At 39.8% G+C, this 20158-nt stretch overlaps 1 protein-coding gene across 1 annotated transcript in view; it reads left to right on the top strand.

Moving 5' to 3' along the window:
* Nucleotides 1-13621, top strand: part of GNA12 (G protein subunit alpha 12) — a gene marked incomplete at its 5' end in the record, with an annotated part of 29146 nt that extends 15525 nt beyond the window's left edge. The window contains 2 exon segments of the mRNA XM_009286401.2: nucleotides 7941-7991; nucleotides 8993-13621. Of these exon segments, the coding sequence (XP_009284676.1) occupies nucleotides 7941-7991; nucleotides 8993-9562 (621 nt within the window).
* Between the last annotated feature and the right edge of the window lie 6537 nt (nucleotides 13622-20158).

The following is a 20158-nucleotide window of genomic DNA, read 5'->3' as shown; positions in this document are numbered from 1 at the left end:
CCCCCTTGCAGCACTTTCAGAAAGAGTTGCTATATTTAATTGCTGGGAAAAGCTAACACATGTAGGAGTTGCCCTTCACCACAAGAACTCTGCTCCTGTTAAGTGTGTTTCTTAGCTGTGAGGCTAGAATTTCACTTGGTCACAGGGATCCACAAACCTTATCACTGACGTGGGAGGTCAGATTAGCCTAGACTTTTTGGGGAAAATTAAATAAATATTTATCACCTTTTTTTTTATCCATGTGCTGTAAAGCATACAGTTTGGCCAGTGTGTCATGTAGGATGAGTTTATAGAAAGCCATCCTGACTTGGACAAACAGATTTTTGCATTGCCTGTTTGTACTGAGCTGACAAATAATGAATTTGTCAGTTTCAGTTAAAAGTTAAAGTCAGTTAAAGTTTCAAACTTTAACGTCTGATACTGACACTGTACAACTAGGCAGTAGAAAGAAGAGGTAGTTTTTAGAAGAAGCTTGGAACCAAATGGTACTTTTTTTGTAGTTGATATGTTCGTAGGGTACAGATAGCAGCAACTTGGATAAGCACTGGAGTTGCTGGATGGGGGCCAGTAGCTCAGTCTGTTGTTAAGGAGGAAGTTAAATAACACTAGAGAGATTTGATTAGTTAGAATTCTGTATGGCTTAAATACGGAGAGGTGGTTAGTCTCTGCCTTGGAACTGGTGATTGAATGAAAAGTTAACGTTTGTCTTGTGTCAATAAATTTCAGAGCCCAGACAGGATATAGAATATCTGTAGAACAGAATTACAGCATAGAATGGGCATCAGCATTTCAGGGCAATTTAGGTTACTTCAGCATCCTTCTGAGTGAATTCTTAACAAGCACGGACTTGCTTATCTCCTTGGAAAATAATACTTAATTCATCAGCTGTCACAGAGAAGAGAACACACTTTTGGCTGTAGTAAATCCATGCCCTGTTACCAGTGAGATTGAATAGAAGTGCAGATTTAGAAGTAATCTGTTGGAAGAGCCTGCAGGTTTGGGGAGGGAGAGTTGTTTGTTTGTAGTTGCCCCTCATGAGAATTTTAACCCTGGGTCTTCAGGATTTGTAAAGGACTACTACTTCCCTTGGATAAAACCAGGGTGTGGAACCTGGAGCAGTGTCTGCATGCTCACTTCCAAGGGATATATGTATTATGGTGGCAGGATGTTAACCTGCTTGTTGCATCCAGTAGGTCTCACTGAGAAAAGCATTTCCTGTGTCTCTCTTTGCCGGTGAGGTTTTGGGTTCCAATCTCAGTACCCAAAAACTTGGCTGATCTAATGTCTCCAACATTTTCAAATGCTAGTCTCCTGGTTATTTTATCCTACTTCTGTGTTCGAAACCTTGCTCTTCCCTTGGGCCTCTGCTTTGGGTATCTTGCTTTTATAAAACATCTGAAATGGTAACATTTAAACCCCTTACTATCAACAGGTGATGGACATCCCAGGAAACTTGGAAAAAATGAGGTCTCGGTATTTGTCTGAAAAACAAGGATTTCACTTGCACGTTAGCATTGAAAGTTAGCATTAGCATTGCATTCTGTCAGAATGTGGCTCTGGCAGTCCTAATGGAATATAGTACCTTATATAAAGGCCAACTTTGGATGAAATTATGTGTCAATGCTTTAAGTCCACCCCATTCGTGTATCTGAGATCTCGGAGGTTATAGGCTGGGAGATTCCCAAACTTCTTTCTGGGGTCTCCTGGATTTCCTCTGTGTTTCTCAGCCCTGCTGCTGAATATTTTACAACTCCTGAATGGAGGATGGGATACAAACACTGCTGTTCTTTTATCCGGATCGCTGTTGCTTTCACCTTGCAGATTCAGCTGCAGTTTGTGGTAGTTACTTACAGTATCTGTTTCTCTATGTGTTTTGCTGTATTTGTGGGAATCTTGTTACATCTGTATTATATGCTTCCTTGAAGTATAACGCTTCCTTCCTGTGTGGTTTAATTCATCATCTGAAACAAGCTAAGACTGACAGGTCTACCTTAAATTGTGCACTCTAAATTTAGCAGCTAGAGACAGAATGATCAGGAAGGGCTAAATTAATAGTATGTCAAAAAGGCCTTGGGACAAGGAAAGGAAAAAAGCCAATTTGGAACAGAGGAACCCCTTTCAAGTCTTTTAGTTCCGAGCAGAATTTAGAGGAACTGCTTTTCAGAAGGAAAAGTTTGAAATGAGCTTGTATTTTAGGGAACTGGACAATACGATGTTTCATTATCATTGACCAACTGTCACCTTGAATAACTGGCTGAAGGTTAAAGTGACAAGTTGACAAATTCTAGCCTTGCAGAACATTTCTTATTACTGAGTTTCTATGGGTATTTTAAAGCAATCTACGTATAATCTCTTGTGCAGTTACCTTCATGAAATGAATACTGCTTGGGAACTCTGCCCAAGTGTTTTCCTCTTGCTTTTTGCAATGAGGCTATCAATGGCAAAGGAAGTGATGCCAGATTAGTTATAATATTTCTTTAGGAAGACTTCTTATGTGCTATGAACCTAGCCTGAAGGGACAGAGATGTTAAATTCAATTAGTTACTTTCATGGTAACTTATTTGGTGCTAACGTTAAGATGACATTCATATGGTACAAAACATATAGAATAAAATGGAATAAATATTTCTTAATTTTTAGCCCTTGAGAATGCTGTGTTAAAAATAATCTAGGATATAAAAGAGCAGCTTTAGAGCACTATTTCAGGAAGCAAGAGTATATGTTTACATTTTACCTTTTCTCCCTTTCTCCTCCACCAATCAGTTTTTAAGCAAATTGTACTATTTTCTTTGGCTTCGCTAAACTTTATACTGCAGATAGGGCAGTTTAAAAAAAAAAAAAAAAGAAAAGAAAAAAAATCCAATAGCGATGCTGCATTGTGGAACTTGTGGGCTCATTTTAGGCCTTCTGTTTGTGTTTCTTGATTCCCCCAGTTCCCAGATGTGCAGTGACTCATCCTACTGAACAATGGGAACAGCATCTCTTATTCCTTCACTTGGTCCCAGTTGGCAAAACTGTTACTCAGAGGATATGTATTGCAGAGGGAGAAGAGATTAGCAGTGAGAGAATGAATCATCCAAGCGTTTGTGGTAACTCTTGTGTGGTGAGCAAGAAGTTAAGGAAGACATGTTCTATAATGTGCTCTTGTGTACTAAAAAGGAGTATCTGAATTATGTAAAATTCGTAACTCGGAGGTCATTATTCCCTCCCCCACCACTGTCCTGGAAAACACAGGGCATGGATGGGAGACAGCATTTTGACATTTTGATTTATTATCAAGGAAAAAAAATAAAAAATAGCTAGCTGGTTTGTATCAACAGCAAAATAGATGATCGTCACCTCAGAGTTTCTTGATACAGCTTCTGAAATGTGAAATATACTAATAGACTATCTGTTAAAAATAAAAAAAAGAAATGTCAGTACAGACATGCTTCACAGACACACTCTGCTGTGACTGTGACAGAATGGTGCTTCGTATCCAAGTACCATGACGGTTGAAATGAAATAATGTCTTTCAGATTTTAAGAATGTTATTTATGAATATTGTTAGAAGGGTTTTTTAAAGGAAATAGTGTACTAACAGGGAAATACAAGAAGATTTGCGTCTTTTTAAATCTGAAAAGACAGAAGCTCAACAATCTCCTATGAACGTGGTTGATCTGGGGAAGTTTCTTGAGCTGCCACAGTTTTTTTGACACACCAGCCTGTAAAAGATTGACACATCTGACCTTGACCTTTTTTGTTTAAGTGAACACACCATGAGGTGATTAGGTATTTAAATATGTTATAATTAGTATAAATAGCTTTGGCTTCCATTTCTATTTTGCTGCTTGCAAGCATAGTTCAAAATAGATTGCAATGTTCAGAAGACTACTTAATTTTTTTCACTAGAACCATTAAAATAGTAAGATTGAAGTTGTCAATGTGCGTAAAGATATTTTTAGTATCTGATGACAGAACTGCAAATATTAGCTGCCGCTTCTGTAGGACGTCATGCTAGTGAACCAGAAATAACTGGCTAAGATGTGGAAAAGGAGAGCATTTGAAGTGCTAAGCCAGCTTTTGAATGTAGTTGAATGGCTAGATGACTTTAGAGAAAGCCTAAGAATTTGCACTGAAAAAGCCGAAACAGCTTGTTTATGGTCAGTGTCTTCAAGAGAAAAAAATAGTTCAACATGAGAGGGGCAGCTGATACTTTTTGATTTTGATACTAATTTGCCTTGAATGGAAAAGCTACCTTGATGAACAATTCATGGAGTCTTTCTGTGTGTGTATTTTTAATATACCTACATATATATACACACACACACACGTGTAAGTACATTTGTGTGTGTGTGATACCCAAAGCATGAGATGGCTTTGCATAAATAATAATTTATTGACGGAATTCAAAATTGCATTCAGGTGCAGCTTGATAGAAAGCAAAATAAACTTAACTTCTAGATCTAATTATATTGCTATCTATTTCCCCTGGATGACAAGGAAAAAATTAAAAGCTAAATGAATGTTCTGTTAATACAATTGTTCTGATTAAAAATACTAATACAAAACAGTCATAACACCTGGAGTTTCCATATTTTCTTCATTTAATTAAATTACAAGTTATTCATCAAGTTGGTTGGTGCTGCCTGCAGTTGTTCTGTGCTGCCTGCTCGATGAACTGAAATACCCCACACGCTTCCCAGAAGCAACCAACTTTTCTATGAATCAGATTAAGATGTAGAGCAAGGTTGCTCAAGAAGTCTTTAGAGCAGGAATTGAATCCACACTTCCAGAGGCCATAACACAGGACTTAATCAGGGAATCAACTTCAAAGTAGGGGGTTTTGAGGGTTTGGGGTGGGTTTTTTGTGGTTTGGGTGGGTTTTTTTCTCCAGGTTTGTGTGCTTTAATGTTTTGAGCTTTTTCTTAACTTCAAAACTTCTGGAGCTTGTCAGGGATTTGTTGTTTTGACTGGCAACAGATATTTTGACTTAAGTACTGGATGTCTTTGAATTCTGTGCTAGAAGAGAATATTCAGACATCTTCAGATCTGTCAGACCATGCATATGGTGTTCACACCTGTTCCAGCAACCTGACTTGGTTCCTCGGCTATCCAGATGTTCTGCAATTACTGCTTAAAATTTTCCAGAATGAATTATTTGGCTTAACTGCAATGTTACAAAGAGCTGTATAAGAAACTAGAGAAGTCTAGTTTTCCTTAAATCACTGCAGAAATGAACATGTATTTTTTTTATTAATCAGATTATTTTCTTACCTTCTTGTAAATGTGCAAAATGTTAAACTGATTGCGTGGGGCAGGAAATAGGGGAGGCAAAAGCTGTAAATCAGGTAAACTTGCTTGTGTGTCCCAGCAGTTTACATGCATACAGCTGTTTCCTGCTCTCAGCGTGGGAGGGTATATGGAGAAGGCGAGGACTCTTAAAGCAACGGGGTAGAAAACAGGAACAAGTTGTATCAGAGATGGCCCATTTGCAGTCTTGTTGCACATCTAAAGGCATTGAGTAGGACAAAGCACAATAGATAGAGAACGGTTTTGGGTTTCTTTATAGCTTCAGTGACCTTTTCTTTTTGGGCTCTCCCATCTCCTAAATATGACTAATGCTGTACAGGAAGACCTTTCCTCTTATTCATGCGGTCTGTGATATCTCTTCTGATCCAACCGGGTGCCAGAAAATACAGGAAATTACTTTCACCTTATGAAAATTCATGATTGTAAGGAAGCTTTTAGAGCAATTATTCTTCGGAAACTTGCCCGCAAAAAAGTCATCTTTTCTGCTAGTGATCCACTGTAAATCTTTTGTGATACATGGTAGCTTTTTGCAAGTATGCATGTTCTCTCTTCTTTATGAAAAGATATTTCCAGTTTTAAATGTTAGGAAATAAGAAGTTACAGGTCCTTTCTGTCTATGCCTTATGCTTAAAGTTATGTAGTTGTGCAGTACACTGAATCCTCTGGTCTCCAGTCTCATTCTTCAAAATGAACTGTTGTGGTGGCATCTGTTTACAGTTGTACTGGAGGAAGGGGAATAATTTTATTCTGCTGTCTCAAGCCTATGGTGTAGAGGAGGATGCATGGTTTAAGAATTTTTATTGCTGTTGGAATCTGAGATGATACTTTGAGAATGTTCTCGTACTGAATTAGTGACTTGGTGAGGGCACCTACTGTCAGTCTGGTCATTACTGACACGGCCCTGATCTGTGAGAGAGAGATATAGATAGATATAATGTGTTTCACTGCCTAAAATTATTAAAAGGCAGCAGGATTTTCCATTTTATCGTTCTTATGATATGGCTACAACTGCAAGACACATGTCCTAAACAATGAAGAATGCTTTCTTACTGAACAGATCATCTTCATCTGAAGAAATGAAAGGGAAGTGTTTGAAGGAGAATGGGCTTCTGCCAAAGATAGTTTCACTCCAGAAGTAAAGTCTCCATCTATATGGAAGCAATTTTATTACTTCTAAAAAGTATGTGTAGGGCTTCTTGTATCCACTAATGCGAAGTGGCACTTGATTTGAGTGTTGTAGTTGTGCAGTACACTGAATCCTCTGGTCTCCAGTCTCATTCTTCAAAATGAACTGTTGTGGTGGCATCTGTTTACAGTTGTACTGGAGGAAGGGGAATAATTTTATTCTGCTGTCTCAAGCCTATGGTGTAGAGGAGGATGCATGGTTTAAGAATTTTTATTGCTGTTGGAATCTGAGATGATACTTTGAGAATGTTCTCGTACTGAATTAGTGACTTGGTGAGGGCACCTACTGTCAGTCTGGTCATTACTGACACGGCCCTGATCTGTGAGAGAGAGATATAGATAGATATAATGTGTTTCACTGCCTAAAATTATTAAAAGGCAGCAGGACCATCCATTTTATCGTTCTTATGATATGGCTAAAAATGCAAGACACATGTCCTAATGAAGAATGCTTTCTTACTGAACAGATCATCTTCATCTGAAGAAATGAAAGGGAAGTGTTTGAAGGAGAATGGGCTTCTGCCAAAGATAGTTTCACTCCAGAAGTAAAGTCTCCATCTATATGGAAGCAATTTTATTACTTCTAAAAAGTATGTGTAGGGCTTCTTGTATCCACTAATGCGAAGTGGCACTTGATTTGAGTGTGATACCTGAGCAAGCTTGTTTAAAAAAAAATAGACCACAAAACGCAAAACCTCTTATGCGTTTTCACACAAGAATAAATTTTCTTTGTAAACATTGCCTATATTCTTCTCAATGTAACTGCTAAAGGATTTTGTGCAAGATCAGCAAATCCATTATTAAAACCCTTGAGCCGAAAAGGGAAACTCTGCAGAAGAGAAAGTCCTTCAGAATGTTCCTTTTTTTTTTTTGACAAGCAAGTCTAGCTTAAATTATCACAAATTGTAGGCGACTTAAATCTTTCACTTTTCTAAAGATATGCCAAACAGTCTAGGATATGTTTTTGTTCCCTGTTACGATTTTTAAACAAAATACATTTGCTTTTAATAAATGTGTTTCACTTTTACTCCCACCCAGTGTCAATTAACTGCATTCATCATACAAGAGCAAAAAACTTAATTCTTTAAGCCAAAGCAAAGGACTGACTTTAATAATGCTTCCTTTTCATTGTAAAGATTTACTAGATAGCTTTGAGCATTTATTCAGCTATCTACTCAACTTTGATTTTTCTAGAACTAATAGAGAATTGCTTTTGAAGAAATACTACCTTACCTACATGTTGGTAGTGTATTATGGCAGCTCCACTCATTATCAGCAGTTTATGTGAATTAAGCTATGCAGTACTTCTATTGTTCTAGCGCCTTAAGTATATCAGGATGTTGTCCAAGCTTCCACATGTGATATTGCTATGTTAGACCTCAGCGCATGCTGGAAAGTGAAAACACAGTTGGATTTGCTATCCTAGAAACAAGCTTAGTTCCCATCTCTTTCCTTTTCCACAGGGTGAATCGGTGAAATACTTCCTGGATAACCTGGATAGGATCGGTCAGCTGGTAAGACATACCTTCTCTTTCTGAACCAAAAGAGCTCAAAGAGATAACGGAAGCCTGGGTGTGCTATGATTAATACTTTAGGTTGGTTTGGGTTTTTTTAAAATACTAATGCATTAAATAACTTCAAAGTTCTTTACTCTAGAAATAGTAAATTCCAACCTTATGAAACTGAAGCTTAGTATTTGCTTAATATTTTTTGACAGACAATAAATACTGTTTATGGAAGCTTTATTTATGCACATATTTTCTTTTATCAGTCCTTCTATGCAGTCTCTGAATCTCATTCGCTTTTCACGATCATCTGATGGCTGGTGCTACTTAAGGTAGCAGAATGAAAAATTACCAAATAAAAAAAAATTACTGGCACTTGTAGGATTCAAAATCGGTAATGAAAACATCTGCCAGGAGACTTGGAATAGAAAGAAGGGAGATGATTTTCCTAAACAGTGACAGTGATAAGCTTCTGAAGAACAGGTCTCTCTACAGTGGTGGGCTGGGCTACAACCTGTGGTAGAACATGTTGCTGTACTCGCTGGTCATGGACGGTGAACATGGAAGAAGCATTTCCACTAAAGCTTGCAAGATGTCCTTTGTAAGAGTAATGAACTGTGGAAAAACTAGATATCAAAAAAAATCCTTTCAGTCATGATTTGGAGATCTGCTTTACTGAACACTACCTAAATGGCAGTAACACTGTGGCAAAGAATTTCATAATGATAAAATAGACTTCAGCCTGAAAATGGGAGGCTTGGAGAATAAAAATGTGAACGAGTGAATTGGTCCTATATTTTTATTCTCGTATGTCTCAGGATCTTCTGTAGCTGTTTACTAATATGTTGAGATAAATGGTCAACAGTCCATTATTTTAAAGTTGAGCATTCATTCTTCACTTGATAACTAAAAAAACCATGGCTCTTGTTGATTCCCCCCCACATCAATACTCTGGCTTTAGCCAGCATTTTTGAAGGACTTTTTTGACACTTTTCTCCTTTCTTTTACAGAATTATTTCCCCAGCAAGCAAGATATTTTGCTGGCTAGAAAAGCCACCAAGGGGATAGTAGAGCATGATTTCATCATTAAAAAAATACCTTTCAAGATGGTGGATGTAGGTGGACAGAGATCTCAGCGTCAAAAGTGGTTCCAGTGCTTTGATGGAATAACTTCAATTTTGTTTATGGTCTCCTCCAGTGAATACGATCAGGTTCTCATGGAAGACAGGCGCACAAATAGACTTGTGGAGTCCATGAATATCTTTGAGACAATAGTCAATAACAAGCTTTTCTTCAATGTTTCTATTATCCTATTCCTCAACAAGATGGATCTTCTTGTAGAGAAGGTAAAGACTGTCAGCATTAAGAAGTATTTCTCGGACTTCAAAGGCGACCCTCACAGGCTAGAAGATGTTCAACGCTACCTGGTGCAGTGCTTTGACAGAAAGAGGAGAAACCGTAGTAAGCCGCTCTTCCATCACTTCACCACTGCCATAGACACTGAAAACATCCGCTTTGTGTTTCATGCCGTGAAGGACACGATCCTTCAAGAGAATCTGAAGGATATTATGTTGCAGTGAAGGAGAGCAGCCAATGTTCTGTTAAAATTTGCCGGAGGGTTAGATCAAAGTTTTTATCCTTTCTTTATGGCCCTTGCATGTGGTGTAGGACCCATGCTAATTACTTGGCTCAGGAATGCTGTAAACTAGCCAGTCCAAACAGAGGAGCTATAGGCCGAAGGAGTCAAATGTTGATGTTAGCTACTGAATCATTTGGACTAGAAACACTACTGAAACATGGCCGTTGTAGGTTCTGTATCTAGTTTGGAACGCTGAATAACACAACCACCTTCTGCCTTCTTAGAAAAAAGAAATCTCTGACAAACCATGTATGGAAGACACGTTGGTTTAAATGAATATGCTCATTTTTCAGAGACACTAGTTGTACAAACTGCCTTTTCTTTGTAGTTTGGAGGTGCTGAATCGATCAAACAATTCTAAATGTAATGAGATTGGCAGCTGTATTGGAGAACGTTAATGGAAGTTCTGTTCTTCACCCTTAGGAATATAACCAGATCTTGTGTGCGTGTTCAGCTTTGCCAAGGGTCTGGAATCCACTTATCAAGGTGGATGCACAGCTCTTGTCTGAAGGTTTTGCGTGAGTCTCCTGAGGCAAAAGTCTAAAACTGTATAAGGAAACCAGTGTTGGAGTAAATCAGATGGGAAGTTAAGGCCTCGCTGATACAGAGAAGGGTTTATTTTGCACTATGTGTGAAGGTTATTACATCATGGGAAAACTGATTTCCTTGGTGAAGCAGCCTGTGCTAGAGCACCTGACCATGTATCTGCACAGTGGGTGCTCGAGTGAGACGTATTTCATGGAAATTCAGCACTGTTCTCACACCCGCAGTTGGCAGTATTTGTGAAGGTTCAGTATCTCGCGTGACAGGGCTTTATCTGTATTCAAAAGTTTGAAAGCTGATTAAACTCTTAAGCAAAGGTTTTGGTAGTACAGCAGCTGCTTGATTAGTTCCCAACAGCTGACCTTATAGGAAGACTGAACACCATAGAGATCCCAGTTTTACAGCTGCACTGATGTATTTGGACAGCAAGACCTTGCTGTAAAATTAGCCTTTAATCTGTGTCTTAATGGGATCTTTAACCTACAGTAAGGCACATGTAATTCTGAGTACAGTCAAGTTTGGAGTTGCCTGTTTTAGGCAGTGGTTTGTGTGTAAAATTGCAAGAGGCTATGAATAATGTTGATGTGAACTGTTAATTTCCTAGCGCTCTCGATCTGTGTAACTAACTGTCAGGTGCCTTTTTTGTGTACAGACATATCGGATCTTTTCCACTACAGTGGGTACATGGACAAACTGAAGATCTGCCTTTTATATCAACATTGTAGTGCTATACTTTAGGTAATTTTCAAACATAGTTTACTGTGCAATTTTTGTCATAGTTTTTATCCAAGAATAAAACCTCAAGGGCTGTTTGTACCCGTAAAAAGTCAGCAGATTCCCTGGAGTTCTTATCCCCTTTGAGCCTGTAATGGCATCTCAAAACAAGCAACATCTTACTTCAGCTGGTAATCCCGTGGGAAATGTGGTCAAAAAAAGGCCTGCTCCGTTGTCCTTTCATGTTAATTTGGATAAAATCTGGAATCTTTCTTCCCCTCTGAAGCTTGCAGATGTTCATATCGGTATTTTTGTGTAGTTTCCTAATGTAGCAGTCTTTTGGCTTTCTTTGTGCAGGCTTCAGAGTGGAAAAGATATGGCTATTTCAGTGCTATGTAACATGCACAGTATCGAGGTGAGAAGCAAGTGAAAAGTTGCAGATGGGAAAATCTAGCTTAAATTTGAGCAAACTTAAACAGGAATTAGCTTCCTTGTAACAAGTCTTATTTTTGCCAGGACCAACTCTGTCTTTTAAATATTTATTCATTTTTAACCTTGAAGGGGAAAAATGTTACGTGACTCTAATATTCAGATGGGGGGAAACTCTTAAGATTATTACATTTGAAAAGGTAAATGTTTCAACACAGAGTGATGCAAGCAAGTTTACTCATAGTATAAGGTTCATTTCTCTAAGCTAGCCCATTTGTTTGGCTGAAGACTAAGACTGTTTTCAAAGTTTTCAAAAATTCTTGGAGTTCTTGGTAGTGGTTTCCACTTCACACAGGACACTGGGAAAGAGGCGGCGGTTATGGGCTGACCTGACTTCTAAGTTGACTTGACTTTATTTCCTAGTTTGCTGTGAACTTTATTCTTTCACTAAATTTTCTAGATGGGTTAATATTATGTTTGTTTTCTCAAATGAGTTAAACATTCCCTTTCAACTGTATTTTTTCTCAAGAATTACCTCAGTTTTATGTCTGAATCTACTGTAGTTCTACCTGGGAGGCATAGCATGGAATTTCCTGTTCTGTTTTTCTCTTCATGCTCACCCATGGTTTCGTATCCTTAGTCACCTTATGGATTTAAAATTCTGAACAGAGCTAATAATGCAACTTATATTTTAAGTAACTTAATCTGCACCTGGAAAAGAAACAGTATGAGATATCTCATATTGAGCTCTCAAGCATTTTTTTTGTATGATTTTGCAGTTTTGCACACTAAATCAGAGTTTTAGGGAACCGGTTTGATCACCTCAGGCCCATTATTGCCTTTCTTCTATTTATTGATAAAATGGGCCTAAGCGTGACGCTGCAGACTGCAGATGAAAATCAGTAGTTTGGCTCTGTAGGTTCTGTGTTCTGTCAAACTTTGATAGTGATGGTTCGCACCAGGAAGCCAAGATCAGGAAACTTCTTGCAAAAGTCAAGCATTTCTCAAGTTTGCAAAGGATCTGGCCCATGAGTAAAAAGGACTTTTTTTTTTTTAAGTGGCAGCTTTCTCTGCAAAATACACTCCACTTCTTGCCACAACTGTGGGGTTTTGTGTTTGTTTTTTTTCAAGGTAAGTTGTAGTATAATAAAGCCAGAAAATCATGTTATGGTAAATCAGTTAGTTACTAAAGCAGAACTTAGGTAGGTTAGGTTGTACAAACATCTCGGGACAGGCTTGGTCGGTTGCTTAGTCCTTTCACAAGAAATAAATAAAACTTTATTTTAAGTGACATCCTGAAGAAATTTGCAGGTAAACACAGCTGGAGATAACATCTTTTTTTGTTAACTTTATAGGCTTATTGTTCATTTGGCTAGTCAGGAAATGGGTCACAGGCAGGATGATAATCAGATGGAGACCTTGAACAACTACATCTTAAAAAAAAAAAAAGGCAAGCAGCCTTTTGCTGTCCCTCCTCTGACACCCGCAGGTCAGTGACCAGTGATGGGGTGTTGCAAACGGGTTGTCTTTCGCAAGGACAAAGAGAGGAAGTGCTTGCAGCATGTGCTTGCAGGAGACACTTACGTAATCTGCAGTTTAAGTAGAAAAACGAAGTAAATGGGAGTCATTTATCAAACACTACTTTGTATTTGTTGTCCTCAAATCAGGCTTTAAGCTAATATAGTGTGTCAGTCAGTACCATTCCTTCAGATTGCAGTGCTGTCATCCTCTGAACAGTTCTTAGATGGCATTATGAGGTGACGTGGTGAATTGGAATTAAAAAGGAAGAACAGTTTTCTGTAAGTGACGTATTTAATAGGCAGTTGTCACTTTGATAGAATTAAATAGTTCTTAATGTTGAAAATGAATTAGTATTGATTATGGAATGGAAATTACTGGCCACTCAACTTTACACTACAACTCAAAGATGCTTCCAGTTTGATACAATGAATTGATCTTAATCTATGCTGCCATAGTAAATAAAATATTTGACTTAATATATTCAGTTTTTTTAAAATACTGCTGTGTAAAACCTAGAACTAGGCATGTTACAAGCATGAAGAAGATCCTGAAGATGACCGTTTATAGGCTTTCTGAGCTGACTAAAGCCTGAACCCCAGCCAAGCAGACAGAGTGGAGAAACTAACAGCAAGAAAACTGTAGTGAAATGGAGTAGGAAGAGCTCATCTGTATGTGGCACTGCAGACAAAACTGTAATTCCACTAGGATAGCTACAGTAGTTTTTGGTATGAAAAATGGTGCATTTGAAAAGTGTGTCCCATCCTGTCTGTGTGTTGTCCCCCCATCCCCATGTCCCCATAGGTGCGGTGCATTTGAAAAGTGTGTCCCATCCTGTCTGTGTGTTGTCCCCCCATCCCCATGTCCCCCCCGGCCTGATTAGATTACTGTAATCTGCAAAGAATTGTAGAATTAAAGAAATTAAAAGAATAGACATGGAACCACTGAAGAAACGAGCAGCTTTCTTTAGTGACAGACAACTACCTTCCACAGAATATCATTTTAGAAAACAATCCCTTTGCTGCCTTTAGATGGCTGTCTGTGTGGATATTAACTTCATGTTTTGGAGTCTTTTCTATGGATGTACCTCTTTCGTTGTCCTGGGGAAAAAAAAAAAAAACTTTCTGCTGCATGGAACTACAAGATTTCTGTAAAAAGCCCCTCTGATTTTCAAGTAGTGAGTTTTGACACCTGACTTAGCTTTGCTTGTGTCATCAAATTTTCAGGAGTACATACCGGGTTGATAGACAATTCGATGCATGCCAGCTTGAGACACGATATGCAATAACGCCTCCATACACTGCAGCTTGTCATGTAAGCCGAACACTGATCTCTCATGATGAGAACTATATTGATTCCTGTAAGTTTAGTAGTAGCCTCTTTTTTATATCACTTTTCTAGTATAAAATCACATGGTATAGTCAGGGGTTCCAATATAGCACTGCCAACTCTTTACCTCAGTGCACTCTCTATTAATTCTGTAACAGGGGAAGTGGTGGGTAGGGTGTTTCAGTAGCAACCATAAAATATCTGTGCCTACTTTTGTAAATGGGCTTTTAACAGATTTCTAGGGAGCATCCATTATGGGACAGGAAGACTGGCACGATCTGGGCCAGACTTGGGCTGAGTTAATACTGACTCCACACACTTCTAGATGAGGACTGTCTAGCCTAGTGAGGAAGTAATTGGCAAGACAATACAAGACCTAGTGCTTTTTAATATTACCTGTTTTGTGATTAGCTGGGGTGATCTCTGCTTTGTGCTGTGAAGTGGGCACTTCTTTGTTTCAACGCTAATCTTTTTTTACATAGATGGAAATGAGTAAAGCCAGCATATTTGGAGCTGAAACTGCTGCTCTCCTAACTAGGTGATGCTATCTCTTTGCTCATCTTCATGGTTGGACAGTTTTGCTTGATTCTTGACGTTTTTATCTTTCTAATGGCATTTGGAAAGCAGTGTTGAAGTTTGTCTATGTGTCGATATGCTTGTTTTCTTATTGGGTGTGGGGAGTATGGAGGTACTAGATTGTCAGTGCTAGTGGTTTTGTGCCTGGCTTGATGAACTGTATCCACAACCTAGCTCTTGGCATATGTCCGAAGGTCGTATCTTCTGTCCGATGTGAAAATATTCACAGTCGGAGAGAAAAAAAGAGCAGCACTGACTTCCAAGGTGGGCATTCTGGTAAAAAAGCCAAAGTATGTTGGAAGGGAGCAAGAGAGGGGAGCTATTTTCTAACAGATCCCAAAAGCTGATGGTGCTTGAAGACTGACTGTATTGAAGTGAAATGCTATCTGCATTGACCCCAAAAGCTTTGAGTGACTCCAGGGAGCTATTGGCTGTGAATTAACAGCAGCGGGCTGGCAAGGCTGGCCCTGCTGCAGCTGCACACCCTTCCATTGTAAATCTCTCTCCATCTGTTCATAACTGAGGGCTAAAACTCAATTCCTACCAGAACACGGTATGCAGATCTCTGGCCAGACCACTGTCTGTGCATCTTACTCCTTTCTAACAGCTACTTAAACTTTCTTCAAGATACCGGAGTGTGAGTATTTCAGGGGAATGGCTAGATTAACAGACTGTTTCCATTATTTGAATAAAAACTAATACCGATGGAGAGCAAAATTTTTGGACAAGTAGGACCCGAGAAAGAGCATCTTACAAGGGAAGTATAGATTTGGAATAGCACTGCTTCTCTGCTAATACTTCCCGTCAATCTCTTGTTCTGAGCTTGTGTGCAGGTGGTTGGACACAAAAGCTGAGAGAAGATAGCAGGGAGAAGGGGGGTGTGGAGGAGAAATGATCTTTTGGTAGTTCACAAGACTTGGAAAGCATGCTTGGTGGGCTTAGGTTTGAAAACGTGTTCAAACTCCCATTTGCATTGAAGCCATTAACTGTCTTTAGGATAATGAGCGTTTTTCCAGTGAACGGGTTTCGTTATCTGGCATGTGTAATGAGCTTGAATTGATGATACATGTTAAACAGTATTTCTGGAGACTCCACTTAACAAAATGGCTAGTATTTATTGCTCTTGTGATGAGTTGTCTTGTTTATGGAATCAATATGTATGAAAGCAAACTGACAAAACACAAAGTTATCTCGTGACACAATCATGTAGCTAGGAACCCAATTAATGTTACCTTTTATTCTGCAATTTACTTGCTCTCTGGTGCCTATGCATTGTAACACACATACTATGCAATATCATTCTTTTTTTAAACCAGTTCACTGCATTGGGCAAGAAAGGCCTGAGTTTAGCCTTAATTTTCTAATAATTCACAGGAAAGTACTTTAAAAACAGTGGCAAACTAAAAGAAGGTGAAAAATGCATAAAGTAAAAGCACAGTTCCAGACTGCTCACATAAGCGTCTTTCTAGCACCAAAACAGCATCCACGATAGAAGCAGCTACTTGCTGTAATAGTTTCAATTTATGAAAACTGTGTACTAGATAAAATTATATTGTGATGTGTAAAAAGTGTATTTTATAGCTTTGGTGACTTAGTTTACTGTTTTGTATATATGAATTTTATAAATCTATTAAAACTTGACTTGTTATATTGTTCTTTATGGGTTTTATCTTTCAACAAAGTCGAGTGACTTTTTTTGCTTTATTCAAAAATATTCTGCAAGAGAGCCGGGTTTTGAATAAATTACAGCATGAACTGCATGAAACTACAGCTGTCATGCAATAAAATCTTGTTCTGTAATCTTTACCTGTCTCCCACCTCTCCAGTTCTGGTCTGACTGATTCTTCCTGAGCGTGTCCAGGAATTGAAGGCTGGTGAAACATTAGCCTATATAAAACTTTGAACTCATTCGTCTGTAGCATTTCAGTGGCTGACTTGGACATTAGAACTGATGGGAAGTGGAAGGGGAGACACAGCTAGAGTTTGTGCTTATGTATTTTAAGCTCAGGGAGAGAAGATAATTAAGCCTGTTGAGTTGGCAACGCCTGTCAGAGATTCCTCTTCTGCTGTGTAGCATCTGATAATAGCCATGGGAACTATACTTGCTTCTTTTCCAGTGCCAGTCTCCTCTGTTGGACTCCCTTACTTGTGTGCCCTGGTATCTGCACGGCAGTGCAGAACCACTGAGCTTTGGAGAGTCATCGGTATCCCTGTCTTACAGTGTTGCCATCCTGGCAGCAATTCTGCCAGAACTTGAGCTCCAGTTCTTAGGAATGTCGTTAACCTTTCCTCACTTGTACTTCGAAAGGTCACATCTGGCAGATTTTTGTGGCAAGTCTTAATTGTTTCTTGTGTGAACTGTTGATGCCTAATCAGTTACGTTGGCCAGTACACAATTCGAAACACTTCATGGAGCATTGTTTGTCCTTTCTACTAATCATTGGAAATGTTAGGTCCTCGGCTACATCAAGCTTTTGGGAATGGTTGACTTTTTTTTCTCTGGAGGTGCTGAGCACTTCCAGGTAACAACGTGTATTGTGAGTGTTCAGCATCTCTGAAAATGAGGGCAGATGAATTGCAGATTCAATATGCGCTAATAGGAGGTTTCCAGGTGTGATCACATACTTTCCAACCTGAAAAAGCCCTCAGCAACAGCAGCAGCTCCAAGTGATCTCTTTGGTCAGCTCTGTGAAAGTGAATTACCCCTTTTCTGGGGCAAAATAGTCCTGTGAATTACAGCCCTACAAGACAGTATATAGGAGAAGTTTAACAGATTTCTCACTGGAGCAAGGGCTCTTTCTGGCAGTATCTGCTGGAAGGCACTGGTGGTGTAACAGGGCCATGCCAGGCTTTTGAGACACTTGACCAGCAGACAGGGAAGGGGGTTGTTTCAAGTTGTCACTTTTGTCTGCTCTGGGTTTGGTCGGTTTGTTTTGATGGAGTTTCTCTGATGTCTGAATTGCTGAATCTCCAAAGCTTTAATCAAAATAAGAACTTGCGTGGTCACTGGAGTGCCTCCCCAAGCTCAGTCCTTCCCTCGTCGGCAGTCGTGAGCAGGTGCTTAAACTGCACCAATTTCAGTGGGATTTAAATTTTTAATTGGAACACGTGGTGGGAGGCTTGGATCAGGGTATCTTAGTGACACCATTAATATTTCTGCATCTCAATCTATCCCACTTCATATGGCAAAGATGTCCCTTTCGTAATTCAACTGCAGGGATGTTGCCCCATAAGAACGGAGGCTGAAGCAGGCGGTTCTGCAGGTAAGTTTGTTCAGTGCCAATGAATGCTGATACCCTTCATGGAGAGCTGAAACTCAGTATATTAACTTGGAATTCTCTTCCCTGGATCAGCATGGCTACCTGTTACTAGAGTATCTCTCCTGCAATTTCAATAATCCAACACTCCAAAGATAAAAGGGAAAACATGACTATTTCCCCAGGGAGAGACTTCTCTAAAATGCAAAGTAGGGAGGGCTATATAGCTTTGTATTTTTGCTAAAGTGTACAAGGCGTAAGGTTTGGGGTTAAGGTTATAGTAATATTTAAGTATTCATTAAGAGAAATTAAATCCCTGCTGTTTCCAGTTCCAGTCTGGTACCTCATTATCCTGTGCAGACCTGGGAGGAAGTTTATTCAGTTACTAACAAAAACTACCAAATTTCTTGCCACTCTCCCCAAGACTGACCGGCATCTTGGGAAGCTGCATGGTGTTAAGGGAGGAAGAGTTACTAGGAAGAGTGTTTTTACAAAATGTAACTTTCCTTTAAAGCCTCGATTTTGCACAGCAGAAACGGACTTCAGTTAAAAGTACCATTTTTAGGGGAGGGAGGTGGTTATGTCACCTGTTAAATCAGAAAGTGCTGGATACTGCTAATGAAATGTCTGTGGAAGACGCTGGTTTCTCCTCTCCCACCTTTGCAAGCTGTTGTAGGCAATTTTGCCCCGAACTAGCAAAGAGTCGGGTTTTTTGTTGTTTTCCCTGGACAGTTGCATTGTACCCCCACTCCCTTCAATTACAGCAACTTCTTGTTTTAAGAGTAGGAGTGGAATGTTATGCCTGTTCATTCTTGGGAGAAGATACTTGTCTTTATGAGCTCGTAAAGCTATTAAAAGACTGCGTTTTCTGCTCTGTTCGGGATTATAGTCTTTAGAAGTTGCTTCAAAAGAAGTATCCTTGAGCTTGGGGCAGAAAGGGTATGACTGGAGTTACTTTGATCATGGAGGATACTCTAGGTAGCCACAGGACGGTGTGGTCTGGGAGATGTTCTGGGCCAGATGAGTCTAATGTGAATCTATGTTGTACCATTGCCTTAGGGATCGTTGCGTGAAAGATAACAGCAACTTCAGGAAGGAGTTACCTGGTTCTGCTGGGGGATCTCCTGAAGGCAGCAGCCAGGTCACGGGCAGAGTTCATTTCTAGATCATCTACCTGTCACAACAAGTCACCCACAGGTCACGAGGCAGAGAAAACGACAGCACTGCCTTCCCGGGGCTGCGGAGGGAGGCTGCCAGCCAGAGCCCCGAAGCTGTGCCCAGGGGAGCCCTGTGGCAGGCTGCTGGTACTGTTGCCCTCTGGGACTTGACTTCTTTCCCATCTGGGTGCCTAGCTCCTCTCGCTGCCCGTCTTCCTGCAGAAGGCCCACCAAACTGGCTGAAGTGCTGCACAGTGAATACCTCGGTTCTCCTGCCCGCTGCCTATTACACAGTGAAACTCTGTTCCTGGACCATTTGTAACCAACTCCGATTCTGGCTGCTGAGTTGCAAGTAACTTCTGGGTGTGCATTTATATATAGAGTACCCTGCTACTTCTTGCTGATGGTTGATCTGCAGCTTGACCTTCTAAAATGACTCCTAAGTATCTCATCCGTATTTCTGTTCCACGGCTTACTCAGCGGGTTATTAGCTGCAAGTTATGCTGCTCTTCCAAGTAGAAGTAGTGTTCCAAGTGCTGTAGTAGTACACCCTTCCAAGTAGAAGTATCTTCCCAGAAACCTGCTTAAAACGCAGGAAATCTTATTTAGGGGCTTACCTTCAGTTTGTTTTACTTCTAATTCCTCTGTCAGAGGAATTTGTTTTCTGCCCCTCTACAACTCTGGTACACACAGAGAAGAGTAGGAATTGCACCTTTGTGCTTTAGTCCTGGTTATAACCTTGATTTTTCTGTGTAACCTTGGCCAGTCACTTTATCCCTCTGTGACCCAGGTTGCCTCCAGTCCTTACTCACACTGGGGTAGACTGTGTATTGTTAAATACAAAGTACTACTTACAGACCCTGGGAATAACACGTTATGCTGTGCTGTCACGTGCAGCAGCAGCACTGGAAACCTTTGCTGATGTGAAGAGTAGCCACCCCCACGGGAATGCCTTTGCATGAACAAAAACCTGCAGTGTAATATTGCGTGGACTTTTTCTCCTCCAGGCTGCCT

The sequence above is a fragment of the Aptenodytes forsteri genome, unplaced genomic scaffold (assembly GCF_000699145.1).
Source record: "Aptenodytes forsteri isolate BGI_AS27 unplaced genomic scaffold, ASM69914v1 Scaffold55, whole genome shotgun sequence".
Taxonomy (NCBI): domain Eukaryota; kingdom Metazoa; phylum Chordata; class Aves; order Sphenisciformes; family Spheniscidae; genus Aptenodytes; species Aptenodytes forsteri.
The sequence above is the reverse complement of the archived record's forward strand: the minus strand, read 5'-3'. Positions and strand labels throughout refer to the sequence as shown.